Source organism: Solea senegalensis, linkage group LG3 (genome assembly GCF_019176455.1).
Source record: "Solea senegalensis isolate Sse05_10M linkage group LG3, IFAPA_SoseM_1, whole genome shotgun sequence".
Classification (NCBI taxonomy): Eukaryota; Metazoa; Chordata; class Actinopteri; order Pleuronectiformes; family Soleidae; genus Solea; species Solea senegalensis.
In genome coordinates, this window is record NC_058023.1 from 2,389,700 (window position 1) to 2,414,283 (window position 24,584).

The 24,584-nt window shown below is 42.8% G+C and overlaps 1 protein-coding gene and 1 long non-coding RNA gene across 3 annotated transcripts in view; one reads left to right on the forward strand and one right to left on the reverse strand.

Annotated features, from left to right (window-relative positions):
• The window catches only part of LOC122767185, a 44,857-nt gene extending 25,842 nt beyond the window's left edge, over positions 1–19,015 (forward strand). For both annotated transcript variants that reach the window (XR_006360177.1, XR_006360178.1), the window contains exon 4: positions 18,869–19,015. This is a non-coding gene — a long non-coding RNA (uncharacterized LOC122767185). The remainder of the gene's footprint in view (positions 1–18,868) is intronic.
• The window catches only part of ntn4 (netrin 4), a 28,190-nt gene extending 6,333 nt beyond the window's left edge, over positions 1–21,857 (reverse strand). Inside the window, exons 1-5 of the mRNA XM_044022578.1 lie at positions 21,716–21,857; positions 18,853–19,406; positions 11,994–12,287; positions 6,180–6,306; positions 4,649–4,834 (exon numbers count right to left, since the gene is read on the reverse strand). Of these exons, the coding sequence (XP_043878513.1) occupies positions 4,649–4,834; positions 6,180–6,306; positions 11,994–12,287; positions 18,853–19,406; positions 21,716–21,761 (1,207 nt within the window). The 5' untranslated portion in view covers positions 21,762–21,857. The remainder of the gene's footprint in view (positions 1–4,648; positions 4,835–6,179; positions 6,307–11,993; positions 12,288–18,852; positions 19,407–21,715) is intronic.
• Between the last annotated feature and the right edge of the window lie 2,727 nt (positions 21,858–24,584).

Sequence of the window (24,584 nt, forward strand, 5' to 3'; positions counted from 1 at the left end):
TTATTGCCAAATTAAAATAATTTAACCACAAATGCACAAATTTAGCACGTACCATTAAGATTAGAGTCTTGTTTAAACACTTAATGTGAAGTTGTGTGTGTGTGTGGGTCACACTCTATACTGTAGTGTAGTGAGCAGCATCTGTGTGTTAATAATTAACAGAGTTTACACAGTTTAACATAGTTTAAAGTAAAGCTAAAACATGTGCAGCGGTGTGTGTGTGTGTGTTTTCTTATATTTGTTGCCTCTTTAGGACCTTTTTTTCTGTCATAACCACTGACCAGAAGACCTCATGGAGACCAAAAACCTGGTCCTAATGAGGCAGAACCTCGTTTCTAAAGGAACTGGTTAAGTTGAGGGATAAGATTTGAATTGTGCTTAGGTTAAGGTTAGTCGTTACCTGGTTATGGTTTGGTCTCTTCTTAGTGTCCTAAGAAGAGTAGCTAGGCAAACCTGTGTGTGTGTGTGTGTGTACTTGTCTGTATGTGTTTGTGAGGACCGTAAAACTAGAGGGAAGTGAGGACATTTTGACTTGTCCAGGGTTAAGACTTGGTTTTAACCATAGGAACTTTTTCCTGGCATAAACACTGACCTTGTCAGGACCAGTAGTCCTCATGGAGACCAAAACCTGGTTCTAATGAGGCAGAACCTCATCTCTGAGGAATTGCACACACCTGTGTGTATGTGTGTACTTTTGTGTATATTATTGTGAGGACCAACAGATCTCTAAATGATAAGAAATGAGAATATTTTATGAAAGTGAGGACATTTTTGCTGGTTCTTTAAAGGGTTTTTATCAGACTCAAGACTTTTTTTGAGGGTTAATTCCTAAACGTTGGGTTTGTGTTAGGTTCAGGTCAAAGGTTAAAGGTTAAGCTATGCATTATTATGTCTATGAGTGTCCTCTCTAAGGATGCTGTACAAGAATGTGACCTTTCCTGGCATAAACACTGACCTTTTCAGGACCAGTGGTCCTCATGGAGACCAAAACCTGGTCTTAATAAGGCACCTCACCTTTGAGGAATTGCCACAAACCTGTGTGTGTGTGTGTGTGTGTGTGTGTAGCTGTCAGCTGTAGGATCACTGACACTGAAGACTTTGAGCGTTTGCAGAGACATGACAGGACACCTGCCTCGACAACCACAAAAAAGAGACCGAAAAAACGCAGAGCAGATAACTAACCCGACCCCACCCCACACACACACACACATGCCACCAAAGACATACTGTAACTTTCCCCTCTGCTGAAGTGTCTGGGTGTGTACGGCTTTTCTTTCGCGGGCCCCTCGGAGCCAGGAATGAAAAAAATGTTCCTCAAGACGGAGAGGGAAATTCCTCCATTTTCAATACGCGGGTGGCTGCAGAGGGATTTCACAACCTGTACCTTGGTCTCGCGGCTTCTCCGAGAATGCTGTCACTTCTTTTTTTCTTCCTGTTAAAACCTCAGGATCGTTTGCCCGTGGTCTTTTTTTTTTACACGTTAAAAACATGTGAAGGCCCCCTAAGCCTCTGCATGCAATCCAAACCCTGCTAAAACCTGCCGGGACTAAGTCATAAACTGGCACAGGCGGACGGACGCGCTGTACGTTAAAGGTATAGTTCACTCTGGACGTGAACGCGACAGGTTTTACGAGCAGAATCATCCTGAGTTAGACTTTGAGTCAGCGGCGGCGAGAAGATAATGATTCATGTTGTCACGAGGAGGCGGCGTCGCTCTGAAAGGTTGACCTGAGGATGGCGCCAGACGCGGTGTCAATGTCCATTAGCTTATTTTTATGATTATGAACAGAAACACAATGCTAAAGGAAAGAGGAACAATTAGCACATTGATAAAAGGTAAATCCGTATTAATGTCAACGAAACACATTGAGAAAGTAGAAGTGGACGTTTAGAAATCACAATAAAATAAAAATGTATCAACAGCTATTAAAACTTTTTATTCTACATAGTCAAGTTGCTGCTCCGATATCGCTCTGTGGTGACCTGGTCTCTGTCGCCACCTACTGCTCATCCCCGTGAACTGATAAAAACACAGATAAATGTGCTTTATAATGGAAAAAGTGACCCTGAATTTACATACAAAAGCAAGTTTTTTGACACATAATGCGATTAAAATGTGTGATATACGTTATAAAGACTTTTGACGATGCCGATAAATTGTTTTGGCCATCAAACGCCGGCACGAGGACTCCCCAGCGCTCCGGCTCATGACAGTCGGTGTCTTCCGGGACAAAATTGGAATGAACTCAACTCGGCAAGTTACAAATCGCCCTCAGCCCGGTTTTCTTGGACGCCGCGCGCAAACAGACGGCGACTGTTGCTGTGAGCGCGCGTCGCCGCATCTCCCTCGACATCTTTATTCATCGCCGCCTAATCATGTTTCTGTTGTAAATGTGAAGAGATTGAGGGAACGAGGTAGGGAAAGAGAGAGAGAAAACAAAGACATGACAACACCTCGTCAGTGATAACATTGGGCCGATAGCCAAACGCGTTCTTCTTCTTCTTCCCCCCGCAGGCTGTTTTTGGACGGTCTGGTGCAATCTGACAGTTTTGTGAATTCAATGAGATGTTACTGTGTGTACACACACACACACACACGCGTGTGCATACTTCAGTAATCATGCGTATGTCCAGAATACCTGCAGGACGGCGCTCGCCGGGGTCAAATCTGACAGATAATCAGAGGGAGAATGTAGCCACTGTCGTGTTTATGGATGACTATCTCGTGTTTACTTAAGACTCGCCTCATCACTGCACACACACACACACACACCGTTACAACTGCCACCAATGATTACCCTGAAGCTGCTCGAGCTCTGAGTCACGTATGAAAAATGGCAAAAACAAGCCAGAGATGGACAAGCGCGTGTGTGTGAGTCAGGGGTTTGAGTCAAGACGAAGGAATGCCACCATCAGATGATTAACTACGCTGTAAACCTTGGATGGAGCAGCATCATCACACACACACACACACACGAGCCAAGTGCCCATCAGGACTTGGCGTTATCTAACACGTCCCGGCTTGCGATCTCCGTCCTCAGCATTCCAATTCACAATAATCAGGAGCGCCGTGCCAGTGCAGTGTGTGTGTGTGTGTGTGTGTGTGGGTGAGATTAATAACACAGCAACACTTGCGAGATTTACGACACTCGGCGTTTAACAGTGTGTTCTACACGTCATGGTTTCAGGGTGACAGCTTATTCCGTGGGACGCTAATGTTCTTTAACAACCTTAAACTACAGTGTTGTACACTCGCAGGCCACTTTATTAGGTACACAGGGCACCCGGTGTGGTCCTCTGCTGCTGTAGAAGGTTTGACGTGTTTTATGCGTCCAATGATCTCGTCTTTTGGGATCATTTTGAACCAGCCTGGCCGTCTAGATGCATGTTTAGAACTTTGAACTCTATCTTGTCTTGACCACGTACGTCTTCATGCCTAAAGGCATGGAGTTGCTGCTGTGTGATTGGCTGATTTAGATATTTGCTTCAAGGAGTAGTCAAACAGGTGTACCTAATAAAATTATGCGATTAAAAAGCAACATAATAATAATAGTAATGCATTTCTGGTGCGTATTTTTAAACCATTATCCCACAGTTTTTATTATTTGTGGAATTGATTTGTGAAGATGAAAAATAAACAATTAATCTTCATCTAATATTCATTATGTAAGAAAATTAATGCTAAAAATACTTGGGAGTGACAATAGCGCTGTTTTTGTGATTATTTGATGTTGTAGGTAAGAGGGTTGTTGTTAATCAGCAATTCATTCAAGATTAACACTTCCCCACTATCTTAAATTTACTACTGTGATTTAAGGCCTTAAATGTCAGCTCGAACTGAAACAAAAACACAAAGTAAGTAACTAAACTACAGCAGCGACTGACAAATTAACGTCTGCTCTCGCACCCGTGATCCATTACTGACAGATCCTCACAATCGCGAGTTCCGTCGTCTTTCTCCTCTCTTTGGCACGTCTCCAGGTGGAGTTGTACATGATTTATGACGTGATGGATGTTTCACTTCTGTCGCGTGTCAGTCAGAGAAACTCGGGGGAAACCCGACATGGGCCTCAGGAAGTGGAGCCGTGTCCGGACAAATATTTTGTTTGTTTTCGTCAGGATCAGGTTTTACTTTGTTTTTTTTAATCTAATATCTTTGGTGCAAATGTTTGTAAACATGAAGTGGTAACCATGGTGACAGTTGTGTGTGCAAACAGGTGAAAACAAACGTAGCATAGCAGCCCGAGTCAGGTTTGGACAGAATAAAAAAAAAAACATGAAACCTGTTGGGTTTGGATCAGGCACGTATTGGGTTTCAACCAGGAGAAGTTGGCCTGAGCCAGGTTTTACCGTGCACCCAAAGTGTGGTATGCATGTTACTGAAGTAGTCCACTAGAGGGCACATTTTGAGATCAGGTTAGGATCGGGTTTCAATCCAAAAAGTTGGCCCGGAGCCACATTTTACCTTTTTACGGGAGTATTCCACTAGAGGGCAGACATTCGGATCAGACTCGGATCGGGATTCAATCAAAAACGTTGGCCTGAGCCAGGTTTTACCGGGCACCACAAGTGTGGTATGCATTTTTATTCCACTAGGGGGCACCCAGATCATATGTAGCACTACTGAACTTGGGTACATGGATCTTACGTTTGCAGGAGTCGGGGGCGGTTTGCGGTCGGTGCGGATCTCTGTAGAACCCAGCCTTGCACGCCTCACACTGACGACCCGCGGTGTTGTGCAGACAGTCGCACACGCCTCCGCTCCGCTGGCCGGACTCGCGCCACGCCGTCCAATCAAAGTGGCAGCTCTGAGCATGTCCGTTGCACTTGCACTCTGGATGTGAGAGGGAGGACAACGACTGTTTAGCTGACGGTAGGAAGCAGCTGGTGAAAATTAGGCCTTTTTAATCAGATTATGGAATATTCCCAACAAACACACCCTCGTGAGTCACAGTTGCTGTGAAAGGTTTGCATTATATCGACTGAATTTACTGTCACTTCCCATCACATGACCTCATCATTTCTCCTCAGGACTCCTCTGAAAAGGTTTTTATGGATACTGTCAGACTTTATGAGACCTTCTGGAATCTGCCAGAACCAACCAAGGATGTTGCAACAGTGTAGGTAAGACAGATCTAAGACAGTAATGAACATGTGAATCCCCAGTTTCTTTTGCCTGGAGTCAATTCTTCGCCTCTGGAGGTCACCACAATTCAGTGATTTTTTTTTTACGCAACCTTACCCATTTATCTTGGCTTGGGACGAGCACTAGGAGAGGGTAGGAGTACCCTTGTGGCTGGGGTCAATTCAGAGTGTCCTATTAACCCGAGCAATGGGTACTGGGTTGCTCAGAGGTACCTCAGTCCCTGACCTGGTGGGATTTCAACCCAACCCAGTTACAGGCCAAGTTCCCTTTCCCCTTGACCGTTTAATGCCAAATGAGGGACACAAATATTGTCTGTTGACTCTTATGAATTACATGATCTTCGATTATAGCTATTGTTCTCCGCGAGGGACATATTTTAAGGATGTATTCTTGGGCAAAACTTGACTATGTGACTTAAAGTTTGGACCGTTTGTCCATGTGCTGTATCATCAGATTTCACGGTAAACTCTGATCGTCCTCTTTTGTCTCTTTCAGCTGATGCTATGTTCCTGTTCTCCTTAAATAGGGGAACTGAGGAGGTTTTGTTTTCAATGGCTTGCGTTGGCTTCAGTTTTTGACGGATCAATCTGAATTCTTTGTGATCACAAAACATGATTTCTTATGATAGGCACAACCTTAAAAGAAATATCTCTGTCAAAACTCATCGGAATTAAGTGTATTTGGTATGTGTATGCAGGATCAGGTGCTCTACCCTCAGACTATGTTTCATTTGGATTTGATCCAGATTATGGATTTGACTGAGGACTTTAATTTAACTTACAGATCCAGAAGGTTCTTCTGGATCCAGTGGATCTGAATGTCATACTTTCAGGTGCTCTCTATACTTTCTGTACACCAATATTCATATCGACCTCTTATGTTCACCATCACCTGGAACGTGGGCCAAATTGAGCTCACAAGACCTCAATGAACGGGACAAATAACGATCTAAATACAGAGAGTACACAGTGGTTTTTTTTTGTTGGTTCCAGTGGGAAAAAACAATGGCTGTGCGTGCGTTTGTTCCACTCACTGCGACATTCGTGCGGTGCCCCCGTCAGTCCGTCAGCGGGCTGCCAGGGCCTGTCGTTGTAGAGGGGAGCGCAGCGCTCGCAGTGATCACCTGCGGTGTTGTGTCTGCACACACACTTTCCATGGACCTGGAAAAACGAGGGAGGGAGGGAGGGAGAGAGTGCTCATTAGTGACAGGAAGTGTGAAAAGGATGGATGAAACAAAGAGGTCAGTGTGATGGAGAGGACAAATTCCCCTGTGAGGACAAATTTGCTCGGAGGTGAAGACTCCTCTCTGTCCTCTTCCGATAAATTCCTCCTTTTTCCCACCTCTTTCTTTCTCGCCATCGCTTTAAATGAGTAAATTAGTGAGAGTTTTAATTGTTTTCCGCTTCATCGCTGGAAACAGGAACGGGCCTCAGCTCTGAAAAGCCCGTGTGATTGTGTGTTTACGACACTGTGTGTGTGTGTTTGTGTGTGAGCAGGGTGCAAGTATGCGGCACTGGGAGCACAATAACAATCTCCTTGTCATTCCTGCGTGCTGGAATGCCATGCATGCTGGATAATGATTGAAGGACGGGGGCGGGAGAGACTTCCGAGGAAGCTTTTTTTTTTCCTTATTTGTTTGCGTTGCACTGTGCGACTGTAATGTAGGCCACACGATTATACAATGATTACAGAGGTACACAAACACACAAAGAAACTGAGCTAACATGCACAAGAACACACATTCAACGCTTTTGTTCATTTACCACCAGTTTGACGTGTCCTGCGTTACACCTGTTTGACCATAGAGGGCAGCGTATTCAAATTCTTACCTTAAATGTAAATTCAACGTTTTATTCCAAAATCATGTGCTCCCCCACACCAAATCCCATTGATAAAATCTGCAATTTTGCACCACAGCACTTGGGAGGAATCAATCCACTGCTGCCTCTATCGGAGGCAGCAATGATGTCATTTTGCGGGCCGAAGTTTATCTGAAGACAGGATTTCCAACCGCAGTGACCCCACACCTACGACACGAGATGGCAGCAGACCAGCAGCTCCTGTGTCCCTGTGAGATAAAACTGCTGATTTTTTTTCTATGGAGTTTGGTGTGGGAGAGTGAACAGTTTTCAAACTTCAGTTTCTACACAAAAATGCCATCAAATGGGGAAATAAAACAGATATGATCCTCCATCCGATGAAATGTAACTGTTTAACGATAACAAATAAGACACAAAACATGTATTAACTTCAATAACCGGTTATTGAACAACACTAATGGTCCATCTTTCAGATCTATATTTGATCTCTGCACTGCTGGCAATCATATGCTCTATTTTCAATAAAAATAATGTATAAACTAAATATTAACTATCCAAAATATGTCATTAGAAAACATTAAAAGAATTTACTTTTGGATGGAAGAATTAAGTTTTAGTGACTTTAACAACAAACATTCCATACAAAAACAAGAACAGAAAAAAGCTGTCCCTCAGTGTTACCTCAGAATACACAAATATTACATAACTTTGTATGCAATGACATTGTGATATCTGTTATTATTTTATTGCCCGGCCCTACAACATTCTCACCTTTTTAAAAACCCTTGTAAAAGTCTATCTCATTTTCCCACAATGCAGCTCATGCTGATGACGCCTTTAAAACTTGACCTTGTGACCTCAGAGAGACAAACAGTGTGACTGACTCACCGGCTGAGTCACGACTGAGGCCGTGTTTACACTGACAGTCAACTGAATTTTTTTTTTTTTTACCTCGGTGGAAGATTAAATGATAACTTTCCAGACTTGTAAAATCCTATCTATGATTGTTGCCGTGACGACGAGCCTTTAGTAACAGCACCTACCCACAAAGCAGTCTACTGCACTTTAGTCTGGGGGCAGTAAAGGTTCAGTGTGTAAGAATTAGTGACATCTACTGGTGAGGCTGCATAATTGCAACAAATTGCAGATTTTCATGATATGGAATTCTCCGATTGAACGACACCAGCTGTGTCAATCAATGTGAGTTGAATTTCCAAGCAGTGGCGTCGCCCCCTGGTGGATAATACGACTTCCATCATACTGCCCACTAACCCCTCATGAATGTTACATACTGGGCCTTTAAGAGAGAGTGGGACAAAAATAGAGTGAGGAAACACATGTTGGGATAATTGCTGCTGCTAATGCTGCAGTAGCTGGTCCGGGATATTATTATGTGTGTGTGTTAGCTTTGTGGCTAACTAACAGACAGTGTAATCACAGCCAACCGCAAAACAACAACAACAACTACAATAAACAAAACCCCAGACCTTCAGCACGGCTCGGTGTCTGGACAGTAATGACTTTTACCACTGATTACACACACGCGCATGTTTAGAGTAGACAAAACACTGCATTCTCAAGCACACACACATCCAAACTAAACATAAGACATACTTTCTATGTATGAACAAGATAAAATAATCCGGAAGTGTATGTTGACGTGTGTACACATATGTTTAAGTCACATATGTTTAAAAAAACGGTATAAAACTTCAAAAATAACCCCACTCTAATCACACACACACCCAGACACACACACACACACACGACCTTCCCTTCCCTGAGCACGATCTCTTATCTCTGCCCTCATCTCCCGTCTTGTGCTGCTCTGCTTGTTTGGGTTTTGCCCAAAAACAGAAGCTCTGGGTCGAAACGGAGACACAAAACAAGCGGCAAACGGGCGGGAAAAGGCACTTACATAACGTGTGTGTGTGTTTACCCAACGCATGACACACACACATACTTGTTTTTCATATCTTTCTCATAGCCCTTACCCTAACCTTAACCATCATAGCTAAATGCCTAACCCTTAAACCAGGTCTTAAGCTTAAAAAGCTCAAAAAGACAGAATGTCCTCAGAAAGAAGCCTAAACAGAGCATTACCACTAACTTTAACCATAACCACAATTCAAGTCTGAGTCCTAAACTCAACCACTTCCTCAGAAATGAGGTTCTGCCTCATTAGGACCAGGTTTTGGCCTCCATGAGGACTACTGATCCTGACAAGGTCAGCGTTTATGCCAGAAGAAATGTCCTAAAGAGGCAACAAATACAAGATCATTTACTTCAGGACATAATGCATTACCTAATCCCTTATCCCTTACCCTAAACCTGATTCTAAACCTAAAACCAGATCTTTATCCCCCCAAAGAGTCCTTAAATGTTGAGGGGACTGACTTCCATTCATTTGGACAGCCTAAACAAAGCATTACCACTAACCTTAACCACAATTCAAATCTTAGTCCTTAGAAATTAGGTTCTGCCTCATTAGGACCAGGTTTTGGTCCGTGTTTATGCCAGGAAAACAAACACAAGAGGACACATGCATTCTAGCGCGGCATTCTCACTGAGGACACTCAGACATAACGCGTTCCCTAGCCTCTTAACCCTTAAACTCTAACCCCAAAACCAGGTCTTAACCCACAAAAAAGCCCTTTAATGTTGTGAGGAAAAGACACATACAATAACACACACACTACATTGATTTACACCACTTTCAGAGACTTACTCTACCCCTAACCATAACTAGTCCTAAGCCTAACCTTAACCTAAACACACATATCTTCACCTTAAAATGTAATAATCAACATTATGGGGACTTATGGGGAAGATGAGACCTCCTTATGTGACCATATAAACAGATTTATGTCCCCCACAACATGATTTATACATGGAACACACACACACTGGTGACCTAATGGGATGAATTTTCTGTTTAAACATTTAAAACATCAGAGTTCAGTCACAGTAGAATTTACGGCATGAATTCTTTTACAAAAACCACTTGGGTTAATGTTCCAAAAGTGAGCATCAAAGTGATTTAGTGTCATTATTATTACATTTATCTTGGCGTGCAGAGAGGAAGGAGCTTTTAAATAATAATCTGTCTGATGATTTTCTCCCCCGCCTCCCCCTCAAAAGACGGAAATCCTCCGCAAAAACTCCCAGCAGAGCCACGCGGAATTTCTTGGCATGAAATTAACTGGTGAGGATTTAAAAGTGGCGACATTTAAACCCAAACACGGGCGTCTGCAACAGAAAACATGTGAGAAATTCAAGTGAAATAAAAAAATACTTTGAGACTAAAGCAGCTGCAGCTGCTCCTCGGTGTCGGCTTTTCTTGCCCTTTTTATCGTCTTGTGCAATAATTAGAGGTCAATGTGAGCCATTAAAGGGATCATTTCAGCTGATAACAAAGGAAAAACCCAGTTAATCTGCACTTGCTTGCGTCTGCAATATATTGAGAATATGTTTGCTGCATTATCTCATAGTTAGAAAATCATTTCTGCCTGGAAACTGGAGTTTGTAAAACCACTCGCTCTCCCGCACCAAACCCCATTGAGAAAAGGAGCGATTTTTACACCACGGCTCCACTGAGTCCTTGATCGACTGCTGCCTCCATCAGTAAATTAGAACATGCGTCTCTTATGACTTCGGCGTTTGAAAGCTTTGGTTTGGATTTACCAAAGTGGTAGAAACTTTCCAAACGAGGCAGCAGCAGACTAGCTGCCCCCACATCAATGTGAGCTAAATACCCTGATTTTCTCTATGGACTCTGGTGCGATTTACAAACTTCAGTTTCCAGCCAAAAAAAAAAAGGGCTATCTAATGCCAAGAGAAGTTGGCCAAATTGTTATTGTAGACTTCAATGGGTGTGGATTTTATTAGGTCAGCCTTTTTTTTAGTGTTTTTTTTTTTTTTTTAAGGGGCTTTTTTAAACACCCACTATCAGCCTCAAACATCAAGGATCGGGGGAAGTTTAACTGCCGTGAGCCTACATATTGTTTATCTGACTGTATAGCTTATATAAATTATAAATGAAACCCCCTGTTGACTCTCACTTTCCCTGTTGGGGCCTCGCTGATTGCTGATTGCAGGCGGAACAGATGCCCGGCTTCAAAGTCATCCAGCGCGTTCTCCTCGTGGAGATTCCTGCGATAGGAGCCCCTGCTTCTCCAGCACAAACACGCTCTGTTCACACCTATCAACAGGCACGCACGCACATCAACAACATCATTAATGCCTGGCCTCAATCAATATCTCCATCTCTCCGGGTTCCGTTATCAGCAGCTGTTTATGGGCGGAGTTATAAGAACAGAAGCGGGAGTGATCCCCGTCCGCCTCGACTCTCGTCTGTTATTAAGACAACTGCCAACACAAAGTTAACGAGCCATTTCAGTCGGGCAAGACTTGCTCGGAAAGTACCCGAGGGAGGATTACGTCGCGATAATCATCAAAATGTACAAAACTACAAGAATATTTCCAGAGTGGCCAATTAAAAACATCATCTTATCTGCAGCAGAGTCTATGGTTTTCATAGTGAAATGTGCGGTCTATGATAAGATTACGAGTGCAGTAGTATCTGATTTCAAAATGTTAAAGGGAGGCCTTTGCAGGTTCTGACCACTAGTGGAGCACTGGAGCGATGTTTTGAGGAGTGGATTCCTGGCTATAAGCGACTGCAGAGGGCAAAGCATACTGTTGCAAAATCGGCTACTGTAGAATATGATAAATTATAAAAAACGTTTTAAATCTAGTAATATTTGACTAAATCTTAAGGTCTACAAACTAGCCGAAGTTTTCAACCAAATCTCATGGTTTTAATTTTGAAACTCACTCTGTTGTTGAGGAAACAAGTACGCTACATGACCACAGTTTATACTACAATCACGTGATACCAACTAATGATCAATCATGAGTTAAAAACTACAATTCCCATGATCAAGAATGAAATCCCAAGTATTCGAGATGTTTCCAGGTTGTTTTCAGACCTGATAGTAAAACACGTACTGAGCTATTCGTCTTACCACATGGTTGGTTCTGTCTCTGATGGGCTGGTATCCCAGCGCAGGGACGCACTGTTCGGCGTGTCCGTTGCAGAAGCAGCTTCCCTTCACGATCAGGTCATAGACGGCAAAGTGTTGGGTCGGAAGAGGTTCGTCAGTGGCGGCGGCGGCAGCGGCAGCGGGGTCTTTGGCCTGGCAGGGACACGGCTGGCGCTTTAGCAGACGAATGCGGACGTTGGTCACCCTCAGTTGCTGCTGACCCTCCGCTCCGAACGGATCCAGGGACTCCCACTTGGGGAGTGTTCGGTAGATCACCTGTTGGATCAAAGACGGTGTGTTAATAGACACAACAGAAATCAGTTAACTCATCCCTGTCTTCTTCTGCCATTGATAATACATGGACATAAACATAAACTACTCTTACACATGAGGCTAATTGAGGTTTTTAAACTAGCAGGACTGCAACAATGGAGATGGGTAACCATACTGTAGCAATGAATAAAGAATCCAGGATAGAATAACAGGAAATTGGAGTAGCGGAGAAGCAGAGATTAGCAGATTGGCGGAGTAGCAGAGATTGGCGGAGTGGTCCAAGGGGCTTTTCTGCATAGAATCTGCATGTTCTCCCCATGTGCACGTGGGTTTTCTCCAGGTTATCAGGTTACCAAGGTAACCCTATCCCATGGAATAACAGGAGATTGGACCAGACGGCGGCGTAGTGGCCCGGCCAGACCGAGGGCCTTTCTGCATGGAATTTGCATGTTCTCTACAAGAGCCTGAGGGTTTTCTCCAGGTTCTCTGTTTCCTTCCACAGTCCAAAAACTTACAGAGGTTAATTGGACACTCTAAACTGCCCGTAGGTGTGAATGTCAGATTGAATGGCTGTTCGTCTCTGTGTGTCGGCTCTTGTGACCTGGGCCGGTGACTGGCGTACCCAGCCTTTTGCCCCATGTCAGTTAGGATTGTCTCCAGCAGCTCCTGTGACCCTCACGTGGAGGATAAAGCGGTAGCAAATGAACTTTCTTGAAGACATTTCAGCTCTCATCAGAGCAGCGTCTTCAATCCTGGCTTACGTTTAGGTTTCCAGAACTGAAGAAGCTGCTCGGATGAGCGGTGAAATGTCTTCAAGAAGTCTGCAAGTCCAGTTGTGATTCAAAATTCAATGACTTTTGGAGATCCTTGACCTGAATGAACGAGAATCTACAAAGACGGGAGGTCTGACATGAGTTTCCATTAGTTCCATGAGTTGGAGTGAACCTGTGCATGCTTGGCTCTCCTTTTGGAAACTGGAGCTTTTCTGTTCTGTTTGCTTTTCTTCAGGTTGTCTTGGCTCTTTGGTTTTTGTTTGCTTTATGTTTAGGAATTACGGAAAAGGGGGATAAAATATTTCGCAGCCCCGGAGAGCAGATGAGACGCGTCTCTCCTCTGCAGCTCCAGGTCATGATTTAAAGCGATTAAAGCCGGACGTATTCACTGGCAGAGTCAAGGTTCATTGATGCAGCTCATGTCGCGACATCTGTCATGTTAATTGAGGGATTTGTTCTCGTATCATTCGTGCAGTAAACTGTGACCCTTCTTTTTTTTTTTTTTTATGACATCCTCACATGACTACATGGGGTGTCCTTAAATCAGTGAGCTCAACCTTTCCAAACCCCTTCTCTCTGTCTTTTTTTTTTTACCCTGTCTACTGCCTGGACATCCCTCAAATTTAAGATCCCTTTGTGGGCTGCCATCGCCATGGCTACTACTGCCGCTAGCAACCAACACTGCTGCTGTTGTCAGGGTGAAAAAGTTGGTGTCTGCCCCAGCTCTCGCTGTGAGACAAATGTGTGTTTGCCGTGTCTCTCACTGGCTAGCTGTCACTGATATCATTGGATGAGTGTGTGTGTGTGTGTGTGTGTTTGAGGGACCGAGGTCGCGATGCCCAAACGTGGCTTCCCTGATTGGCTGTATGAGTGGCCGAGAGCAAAGTTGGGAGGAGCACTATTAATTTCCCCTGTTGTTGGAAAAGGTCACGGGGTCACAGCATTGTGGTCCGCAATTAAGAGAACACGACAAATAGGACGAGGGGCGCCGGTCCGCGGGAGAGCACGGAAAGCAGGGGCGAGACAAAGACGGGGACGGAGATGCAGCTTCACATAACTCAGCGGCGGACAAAAGGCCCGCGACAGCCCGGCGACACCGCAGTTACACCAACACCCACACACAACCACACACAACCGCACAAACACACATAACAAAAATGCCACAAAAAGCTTTTAATGGACACTCTTGTCTCCTCCTGTCTTCTCTGAATGTGGAGACTGAATATTAGAGTTTGTGTATATGCAGATGACGCCCGTGTTTATTTTCTTAACGTCCCAATTAGATGCAAGTCTGGAGACACTCCTCAGGGTCTTTTAAGGGTTTTAGATGGACACGTAGTACAACACAACAAATATGTCAAGTAGCCCAAAATGATGGGACTGTAGCTGACATTCAACAGCATTAGACATTTTCTGACTTTTAATGTTCAGTTATGATGAACAAAATGTTGACGTGACAGAAAACAACTTCTACTAAAAATTGGGGGTCAGAATTAGTTGAAAAACATGATTTACCCCATGAACAAATGGTGATTCATTCACAAAATAACATCAGTACAAACTCAAAACATTGAGCGTTCAAAGACACTAAACCCACTTATTACAAGTACCACGTCATGACTATAAAACCACTTTATTTACATACTACGTTCCACTGTCCAGCACTGTTCTGTTGTTGTTATTCCACTCACTGATGGTCAGAATTAAGTGGCTCAGTTAGCAGTGGGCCGTCACGTAATCGCTCGCTTATTTCTCAATCCCTGCCTCCTCCACATGATTTATCATCGCTGATGTTCCACCATCAACATACACGATTTTACCAGATGATGGTAAATATTTCATTTATACAAATAGGTTCATTTCCGGACAATCACTCACATGGGTTCTGACCTTCTTCTCCATTTACACAACCGTGGTAGGACATAATCTGGATTGGCATCCAGACGAGGGGCTCATGTTTATAGTTTGCTGTCGTTTTCTGGAGATTTTCTTGCTGCATTCGCACATGAACTCACTTGGATATTTTCCCGAAATTTGATTAGAGAGCTAGCGGTAAAAGAGTTCCGAAAAATGTCCAGAGCGACATTTTCATCATCAAATTCATTTTTTACTCTCTTGCGTTCGCTGTCACTCTTTGTCGTCTTCCTCTCTCATTACAGCACCACATACAGGCCTGGCATATGTACTACAGCCTTTATACTCATTTTGGGAGGATTTGTGTTAATAAAGACCAAGAATGTCCGGAAACAACGCCGTGTTCACACAAACCTTTTTAAAAAGTAGATAAGACACTGAAAACCTTTGCACCACAGAGGTTGAGAAAGCATTTCTGCTGCATTGACAGCACATACTGTAAGTTGAAAGCGTTTACACCTGTTTTTTACATATACAACACATGTTAGGCCAATCTTTCTTCCCCCCCACCTTCCTCCTTTCTCCCATTGAAGCAGGGGATTCAATGTGTCCTCTGATAATCTTTCTTCCTGAAAAATAAAGTAAGTCTGGCTTTCACAGGCCTAATTCCATCAAAGCACTGTGGACTGTAATCTGGTAAACAGGCACAATGGGCATTGATGGAAGGAGAAAGACAGAGAGGGAAACTGAGAGGGGGGGGTGTATGAGGTGGGGGTGTTGGGATGGGTGTCTCACAACAGAACCAACATCCATCAGATCCTTCCTTCCGCCAACAGACCTGAGAGCCGACTGTATGTGTTTATCTAAAAGGGCAAGTGTGTGTGTTTTCTTATCTGTTACCTCTTTGGGAGCTTTTGGCATAAACACTGACCTATCAGGACCAGTCGAGGCAGAAAGTTGAGGAAAAAACCTGCTCCATGTTATCACTCCCAGCTTCACACACACACACACACACACACACACAGGTTTCCACGACTTCACATTGACTTACATTCATTTCCTGGAGACTCACTCGAACCTTGACCATAACTATTACTGACCCAATCTTAACTCTGACCCCCTAACCTCAACCTAACCCTGACCTCAGCCCAACTTTAAAACATGTCTTCGCCATGTTGTGGGGACTCGATTTTTCTCTCCCTGAGGAAGACAAGTCCCTTTAATGTGACTGTGTGAACAGATTTAGGTCCCCACACACACACAAACTCAAAGCTTAAAGCTGCAGTACGTAACTTTTGTTGTCGCTATGATTCTGCCTCTGGTTTTAGTGAACAAATATGATCAGAGGACATTATTTCACTGCCACGTCCTTCAAAAACTATCAGACCTGACTGAGGGAGCATTTGTGTGTATACAGCAGCAGAGCAGGGACGGGCGGAGTCAAGAGGCGCTTATACCGTCAAATTCCTGAAAGATAGGGTGGTTTTTGAGCAGTAGAATTCAAATTTTTTTGTGTTTTTCAGTCAAATTCCAACACGGTTTGTAATTGTCTAGCTTTACTAGCTCGGCCTCGACATATAGGACAAATCACTTCCTGTGTGCAGCACCGGAATGTGTCGCTATAGTGAGAAACACGGGAGAGAATCGCGTGGAGCTGATGAGACTTAAAATCAACACTGTGTGAAGTCATTTGACAATGGTTTGAATCTAGCGGCCATTTCTTTATATTATACAATAATCTTGGTAAACCAACTAATCTAATCTGAGGAGAAAGGTTGTTAGATTGTTTTAATCCGATATTACAGTTTACCATAAACTGAAACAATAGTTTTGTATCAAATCTCAACAGAAAATCCAGCTTAATCAAGTAAAGGAAGACTCATTGTAAGTAAATATTTCTTACAAGACAGAACTCTGTCCAATTTTGTTTTAGTTTTAGGTTTTTACGGAACATCACAGTCTGAAAGATGTTAGATTTTAAGGCTAGTTTTAAGAATTCTGGCAAAATGTGTATTATTTCTCGTAGGGCTGTTTCTGCAGTCTGGAGAACTTGACTGTTGAGGTAGCGCGTCGCTTTAACGCTCGCCGTGCAGCGCGAGGCCTTTGTTTGTCGTCACCTCACGCCTCTCACTGTTTGACACTCATTACAGGTCATGTGCAATCACAACAGAAACACACAGACGCAGGCAAGAGGAGAAAAAAAAAGTGTGAACAGCTGAGCGACGGCGGCAGCAGCAGCTGCTGCTACTTGACCTCTGTTAACCCCCGGGGTTCGTCAGTTCAAGGGTGAGAGGGCAGAGGTCGTGCTCCTTGGCACAGAAGCTAACACGTGAAGTGCAGTCGAAGGAAAAACGGGATCAAGTAAAACAAGTTGCTGTTTTAACACAAGCTTTCAGAGCCAACGTTTACAGGTTCAGTTTCATAAAGAGATTATGTTTTTACATAAGAGTAATCTGGATATCTTTCAGATTAGGGACTGTTGATGAGAAAAATCAAGATACTTTCATGTTGGGCTGCAACTAATGATCATTTTTTTTGGAGTAAAGAGACCAGAAAATATTCACATTTTAGAAGCTGAAAAAAATCTGAAAACACACAAACTGATTAATCGATTGACAAAATAGTTGACGTCATTTAGCTAACGATTAATAATCCATCAATTGAGTAACTGTTTCAGCCCTGGTTTCATGTAAGACTCTCTTTTAACTGGGAAAACGTACAAAAGGTGCTCACAGTAAGTTTTTCAGTGTGAATATCCATTTTCGGAATGAATCGCCAAAACAAAATTCCTTACGTTATATACAGTACATACAATTTAATTTCATTCTAGTTGATTTTTATTCTATGTATATTGTGTGCCTAGCCATCTATAATCTGTCCAGTGAATCATCTATCTATCTATGCTAGTTAAGAATGATCTATCCAAGCTAGTTAAGAATGATCTATCCAAGCTAGTTAGGAATGATCTATCTAAGCTAGTTAAGAATGATCTATCCAAGCTAGTTAGGAATGATCTAAGCTAGTAAGGATCTATCTATCCATCCATCCATTCATCCAAGCAAGTTGGCTAGCAAATTATCTGTCTATCTAAGTTCATATTGCCCAATATCTACACCTGCATATGGAGAATGTAGCATGAATCAAACAGCAGCAGATGCAGCAGACGTGTGTGTGTGTGTGTGTGTGTGCGGAGGAAGATTTACGAGCCTACAGAAGCAAAACAGCTGTTAGAGAGATGGAGCCCATCAACGACGGGGCGTTAACACATCACAGCTCATATGAGGGCGCTGCAGGGAGCCCACGGCCGCAGCATGGACCTACACACACACACACACACACACACACGTGTGTGCACAGCAGGTCCCCGGACACACACACACACACACACACACTGTTTCCATGAAACATCAGTGGGCTTCAGGAAGCCCTCTCGTGCTACAGTCAGCGTATGCCTGATAAACACTCACTCATGCACACATTTGCACAGACCCCCCCGCATGTTGTGTTAATTCGTGCAGAAAGAAGTGAATTAGTTCCAGAGGAGCGGTCAAAGATGGAGAGGGTAGAAAAACAAGAGAGCAGTGGCATGGTTCACCTGCCATACATCAAGGGAGGCTGTGGTTTGACAACGGACTTCCTGGTATCACCTTAAATCGTCTGTATGTATATTATGGTGCGTTTCTGGTAAAAAGATCTCATCTTTTTAAGATCGCCAACGACACGTTTGCACAAGCGCACTTCGCTTCACCGTAGTTACGCGATGGTTTGTGCTATTGAGGGAAAACGCCAACGGTTTTCTGAAAGCTGACAAAGTCAAGTAAAAATCTAACATCTATTTTAGAGGCAAAATAAGAAGCATTAAGTAAAATTTGTTTGACAAAGTTGTCAATTTTATGAAAATTATGATATAGAGAATATTTTCCATAACTCTTCCTCCTCACCTCGCCACGGTTGCAGGGATACGCCCCCGAGTATTTGGACGTGCAGGTGGCCCCGTCCCGTCCCCCGCCCGCCTTCCCCTCCTCCAGCCCGAAGGTGGCGCTGCAGTTGCGGGCGTAGTACTGCAGCATCCTCCACGTCCGGCCAAAGTCCTGCGACCGCTCCAGCGTCATGGCGGCAGGCCTCGGAGACCGGAACACGACGATGAGGTGCGTGAAGTAGAACTCCGTCTCCAGGTCCAGCTGCACCGTCTCCGACTCCGCCCCCTCGGCCGACTGCCACCAGGTGTTCGGGTGGCGGAAGGAGGAGTCCGACATGGCGCCGGCCAGGTGCGACAGCAGCGGCAGGCCGGCGTTGCACTTGGCACACTTGGCGGCGCCGCACGCCAGGTTGGCGTTGGGGTCGGCGTACGCACAGTAGAGCTCGGTGCCGTTGTTGCCGCACACGGTCTGCGTGAGGACGCGGCGTCCCAGCGCCAGGTTCCCCATGCGCGGGTTACAGGCCCGGCTCTCGCAGCGCGGAGCCACACCCACACGGAACAGCTCCATCGACAAACCTGAGGGGGAAAAAAAAAGAAGGAGACGTTTACGCATGAAACTTAAAAAATATGTGACAACAGAGCGAGAGAAAACAAAGAGTGAAAGGTGTGGCAGACAAGACCTCAGCTTAAAGGGTCAGTCCACACAAATCACTCACCTGCCGTGTTTATTTTAACGCAAGCAGACACTTCCTTTGTTTGGCTTTCCAGATAATTGTCTGCCCTTATATAAGACAGGTGAGTCTCTGCTGCTCTGAGTCATAACTGTCTTCACTTTCACTGGAACTGTTTCCTGTGAGATTAGAGTTTTCCAGTAATAAATCTAATCTGTGCCAGACTAGATACATGTAAACAATTTTTTTTTTACTAAATTTGATGCAAAAATGTCAAATTCAATTCAAATTTGAAAGGTTATTCCAAAACAAAAAAGGATCATCTGGAAAACTGTACTTTTTCTTGACAATTTATTTAGTTTTGCCAATTCAGTTGATTCTTTATGCAAAAATGCACCAGATTGCAAAGGTAAGACAGCACAGGAAACATTGACTTAGTTTTGCCAATTCAGTTGATTCTAAATCCAAAAGTTCTGGAAGACTAGATGAGTAATATCAATTGAGCAAATTTAGTGCTAAAATGCCAGAATTACACATTTTAAAGACATTTTTGTGAGCAAAGTCTGAGAATTGACAAAGAATTATTCAAGTCTACATACACATAACAATAAATAAGAAAAGATTTCCTTGAAAGTTTGAGTGAAATTTGTGCCAAATTAGTCCAAAACAAATAAGACAATAGTTGATACTTGTTTGAGGTATATGTCCAATCAATGACAAAAATCTGTCAATAGATCAAGATTAGGTATATCAATTTCAAAGTAGTAAAGGAACCATTTAGACAAAGACAAGTGAGTAAGTTTTGCCTCATAATTTGATTGAATTTGGTGCCAAATCTCTCAAAAAATACTTTTACAAAATATGTTTACAAATTGACGCAAACCTGAAGACAACAAAGACGTAAATACAAGACATTTGAGTTCAAATTGCAAGACAAACTATTTTAGGACAAATAGCAAATAAGGATCACTGAGGTAAACGTTTGTCATCTCAGTGGATAATTTTGTGAACAAAGTATCAGCCAATTATTAACTGATAAAAATGTCTTTTGTAGGCAATTTTTCCCCTCGTCTTCATAGATGAGTGAACAGACGAGCCTGAATCTGAGTGAGTGAGTGAGTGAGTGGAGGGTGACTCAGTGTGTGTGTATGTACACATACATACTGTAAGTCAAGTGATTTACCTTGATCGGAAATGTTGTGCAAAAAGAGGATAATGGAGTCATTATGCACCTGCAGTCACACACACACACACACACACACACACCCTGAGGGTCCACGGTGTCATCCTCCTCCTCATCCGAGTGGATTTATGCTCTCATATCAACGACCTCACAGGTAGATTGATATTAAAAAACCTCACAGACCGTATTGATCTGAGGAGATGAAGCCAAATTAGGTAACCGTGCAGATCAGTGAGGAGAAGTTCATGACACTGCTCCACAATCATTGTTCACGCTTGTTCGCCCCAAGTCAATTAGATCACAGGAAGAGATTAAAATTAGGGCCTGCAGCTGCAGATTATTGACATTATCTTGTAATCTGGTGATTGTTTTCTCGATAGTTCGATTGACACTGTGGTGGGAGTATGTCAAAGGAGCAAAGAAACCAGAAAATATTCACATTTAAGAGGCTAAAAATCACATTATTTTTGCCAAAAATGAATTGATGCAGGTGACATGATTTTGAATTTAGCAACTCAATTTCTAACTACACATGTAGATATTGGCTATTAAAGACTGTAATGATGATCAAAAAATTTAAATATAATCACTTAATTGTTGCAGCCCTCATTCAAAATGGAGTTATAGCAAATTATTTTCAATTTACTGGACGTTAAATGCACTCAAAGACTACCATGATGGAGCTGACAATCGGAAATAGTGGCAGATTACTTCACTCTTCTCTTATTTATGAATGAATTGTTGTAAAAACTGATGCTATATCTTATTATTTCCAATTCACAGGAAGTCACTTAACCTTAAATAAAAGTCAAAATTTCTCAAACCAAAGTTGCTCTAAAGTGAGCAAATGTTCAGATTAATGTTCAATTATTTGAACGCAAATCTGCTCTTCCAAAGGGTAAATGTGGGAGTTATAACTTGTAATAACAGTGAATTGTGTGTAATACACATGTGTGTAGAAACTCTTGATGCACTTGTTCCTGCAGCAGCAACAGGAATGGAAAAAAATAAAGAAATGAACATTGACTGACCTGAAACTGACCACAGGGCCACGCTGATCACAAATAACACCAGCATAGTTCCTGCTCGCAGGGATAATCCAGATTACGAGAAGGAGAAACCTGCAGCAGCTGGAGATGATGATGATGATGATGATGATTATTATACTGTTAAATTTCTTTTGAAAAACAAAGATTTCATCCACTGTGGGAAAAGACAAAAACAGTAGAAAAAGTGCGTAGGTTTCAGATCCAGTGTGGACTTTCTCTTTCACTCAGCTGTGACCCGAGAACCAGGCGGTGAGACGAGAGCGGGAGCAGGGAACAGCATGACGCCGGACGGTGAGTGTTGTCCCGGGGTGAAGGCTCGGCTCGGCTCGGCGCTTCCTCTGCTGCTGCTGCTGCTGCTGCTGTTTGTGGACCTGCAGCGGGTTTCATCTCCCCGCACTGACGCTCTCTCAGGCTCTGTGAGTGTGTGAGCGGAGCTCGGCGGCTTTGAGCGGCGACACAAACACACAAACCGCAGCTCCGCCTCTTCTCCACATTTTTCTGCCACTTAAAGGAACACCACCGTCTGTCTGTGTGTGCGTGGGTGTGTGCGGGAGCGCGCGACGCCCGCGTTCTGTTTATAACAGCGGGGTGACGTCACCGCACGAGTCTAGCACATTCTAGTTGTGAAAAACATATTTTAGCCACTGTTAGCATTACCAGTTAGCAGTCATGAAGTATTTGTACTTTGTATTTTTGGTTGTTATTATGGTTGTATTACAACACTGCATATCGCAAAATAATAATGATTTGCACTTCCAGGCCACAGTATGCTGCACTGTTTGTGTTTTAACTGGTAATGCTAAAAATGGCTTGTCAAAAATACGTGCTAAACTTGGGGGGCTTCAGCTGTTAAGCTGTAAACAGAATGTGTTTGTAGACATTGTACACAAAAATCAACTGAAATGGCAAAAGTAGTATAGTATAGTATAATAAGCTGATTGTTTGACATTTTCACAAAAACTAAACGGTACCTCTACTACTCGTCTTGCAGTAGCCTTTGAAAATGGTATTTTAGGCAAATTTGCACCAATTCACTCAATTACAAACCATGCGGTGACCGTGGTTCATTTCACTGTTAAACAGTCGTTCACATAATACTGTTCAATTTTCAGTACGCCGAAATGTCTGAGTAGAGCAAGCAGGTGTAAAGTTTACAATGTTCACCGTCTATGTGTAGCGTGTTAGCGACTGACGTGTGCTGCCAAATTTCACGCTAATCCGTTCAGAGCTTGTGAAATATGTTATGTTATGACACACGCATTTAAAACCATGGTTCATGTAAACATAATTAATGGTTTCATTTTTCATTTATCAATCACAGTTACATAACTTAGTAATTACTTCAAATGATCTCTTTGGGAATTATATCAATAAAGGAATTTTGAATCCCCAAAGAGCCTCGTGCGACGAGGAGATTATGAGGAAAACTGGCCTCGGGACACAAATGTGTAGAAAACTCCTCACTGCTCCTGCACAGGAGCCACTCTGTGTGTGTCTCTGTGGTCGTTTTATGTCTCTCTGTGGTCAATTTATGTCTCTCTGTGGTCAATGTATGTGTCCCTGTGGTTAATGCATGTGTCTTTGTGGTCAATTCATGTGTCATTATGGTTGTTTGTGTCTCTATATAGTTGTGTGTCTCTTTGTAGTTGTTTTGTGTCTTTGTAGTTTTTAAAGTTTCTTTGTAGTCGTTTAGTGTCTCTTAGTAGTTGTCTCTTTTTGAAGCTGTGTTATGTATCTTGGTGGCTGTTTTGTGTCTTTTTGTAGTTTATTGTCCCTTTGTAGTTGTTTAATGTCTCTTTGTAGTTGTTCATTGTCTTTTTGTAGATGTGTTGTGTCTCTTTTTAGTTGTTTTGTGTATCTCTGTAGTTGTTTTATCTTTCTTTGAGATAATTTTATGTCTCTTTGTAGTTGTGATAATTTAAATATCTCTTTGTAGTTGTTTTTTGTCTCTTTGTAGTTGTTTTATGTCATTTAGTGGTTCCATGTTTATTTGAGATAATTTGATGTCTTTTTATAGTTGTTAAATGTCTCTTTGATAGAATTGTAAGACTCTTTGTGATGCTTGTGTGTCTGTTTGTGTCTCTGTGGTCTTTTTACGCCTCATTGCTGTTGTTTTATTGGTAGTTTTACACATCGTTATAGTAATTTTTTGCCTCTTTGTGGTTGTTGCGTGTTGCTGTTTGGTTGCTTACACCCCTGGGTGCTGCTCTACCCTCCTCTAATCACTCTCTCACTCACACATCATCATCATCATCATTATCGCCATTATCATCGTGCCATAACTGATAGACATGTTGAGTGACTGACTGATAGATTGGTTAATTACACGGAGTGCAACACAAAAGCAGAGAGAGAAAAAAATGGGCTAAATGATGTAAGGACACAAGTATTTCAGACATGCAGAGAAATTGTCTGTGCAATTTCAGAGGAATTTAGCGAAAGACTGCAGCGTTTTACTGTAGGAAGTCAAATGTTAGTTTTATTCAAAGTATCAGGTTTGAACTTGTCCAGTGCTTTAGTAACAGTTGGCTGCTTCAACACAGAAAAATGATAGACATCTCCAGACTGCTATTACCTGAGCGAAATAGCTGTCCAGACAGAGACAGAGAGAGTGCGGCCCAGATATGACACTCATTTCACTTTAAATCACTTTTAATAAGAGCAGGCCAGACTTTTCAATCCCTGAAGAGTGAAATAATAGAAATAATAGATGTAGATCAAGGTCATTTCAACCATCTGAACCAAGCACTGATTTGTTTAAATTATTCTCACTTTTTAAGAACTTCTTCATGTTTGTAGCATCTGCCTGAAGAAATGACAGGAACACAGTTACACTCAAGGAATTAACTAC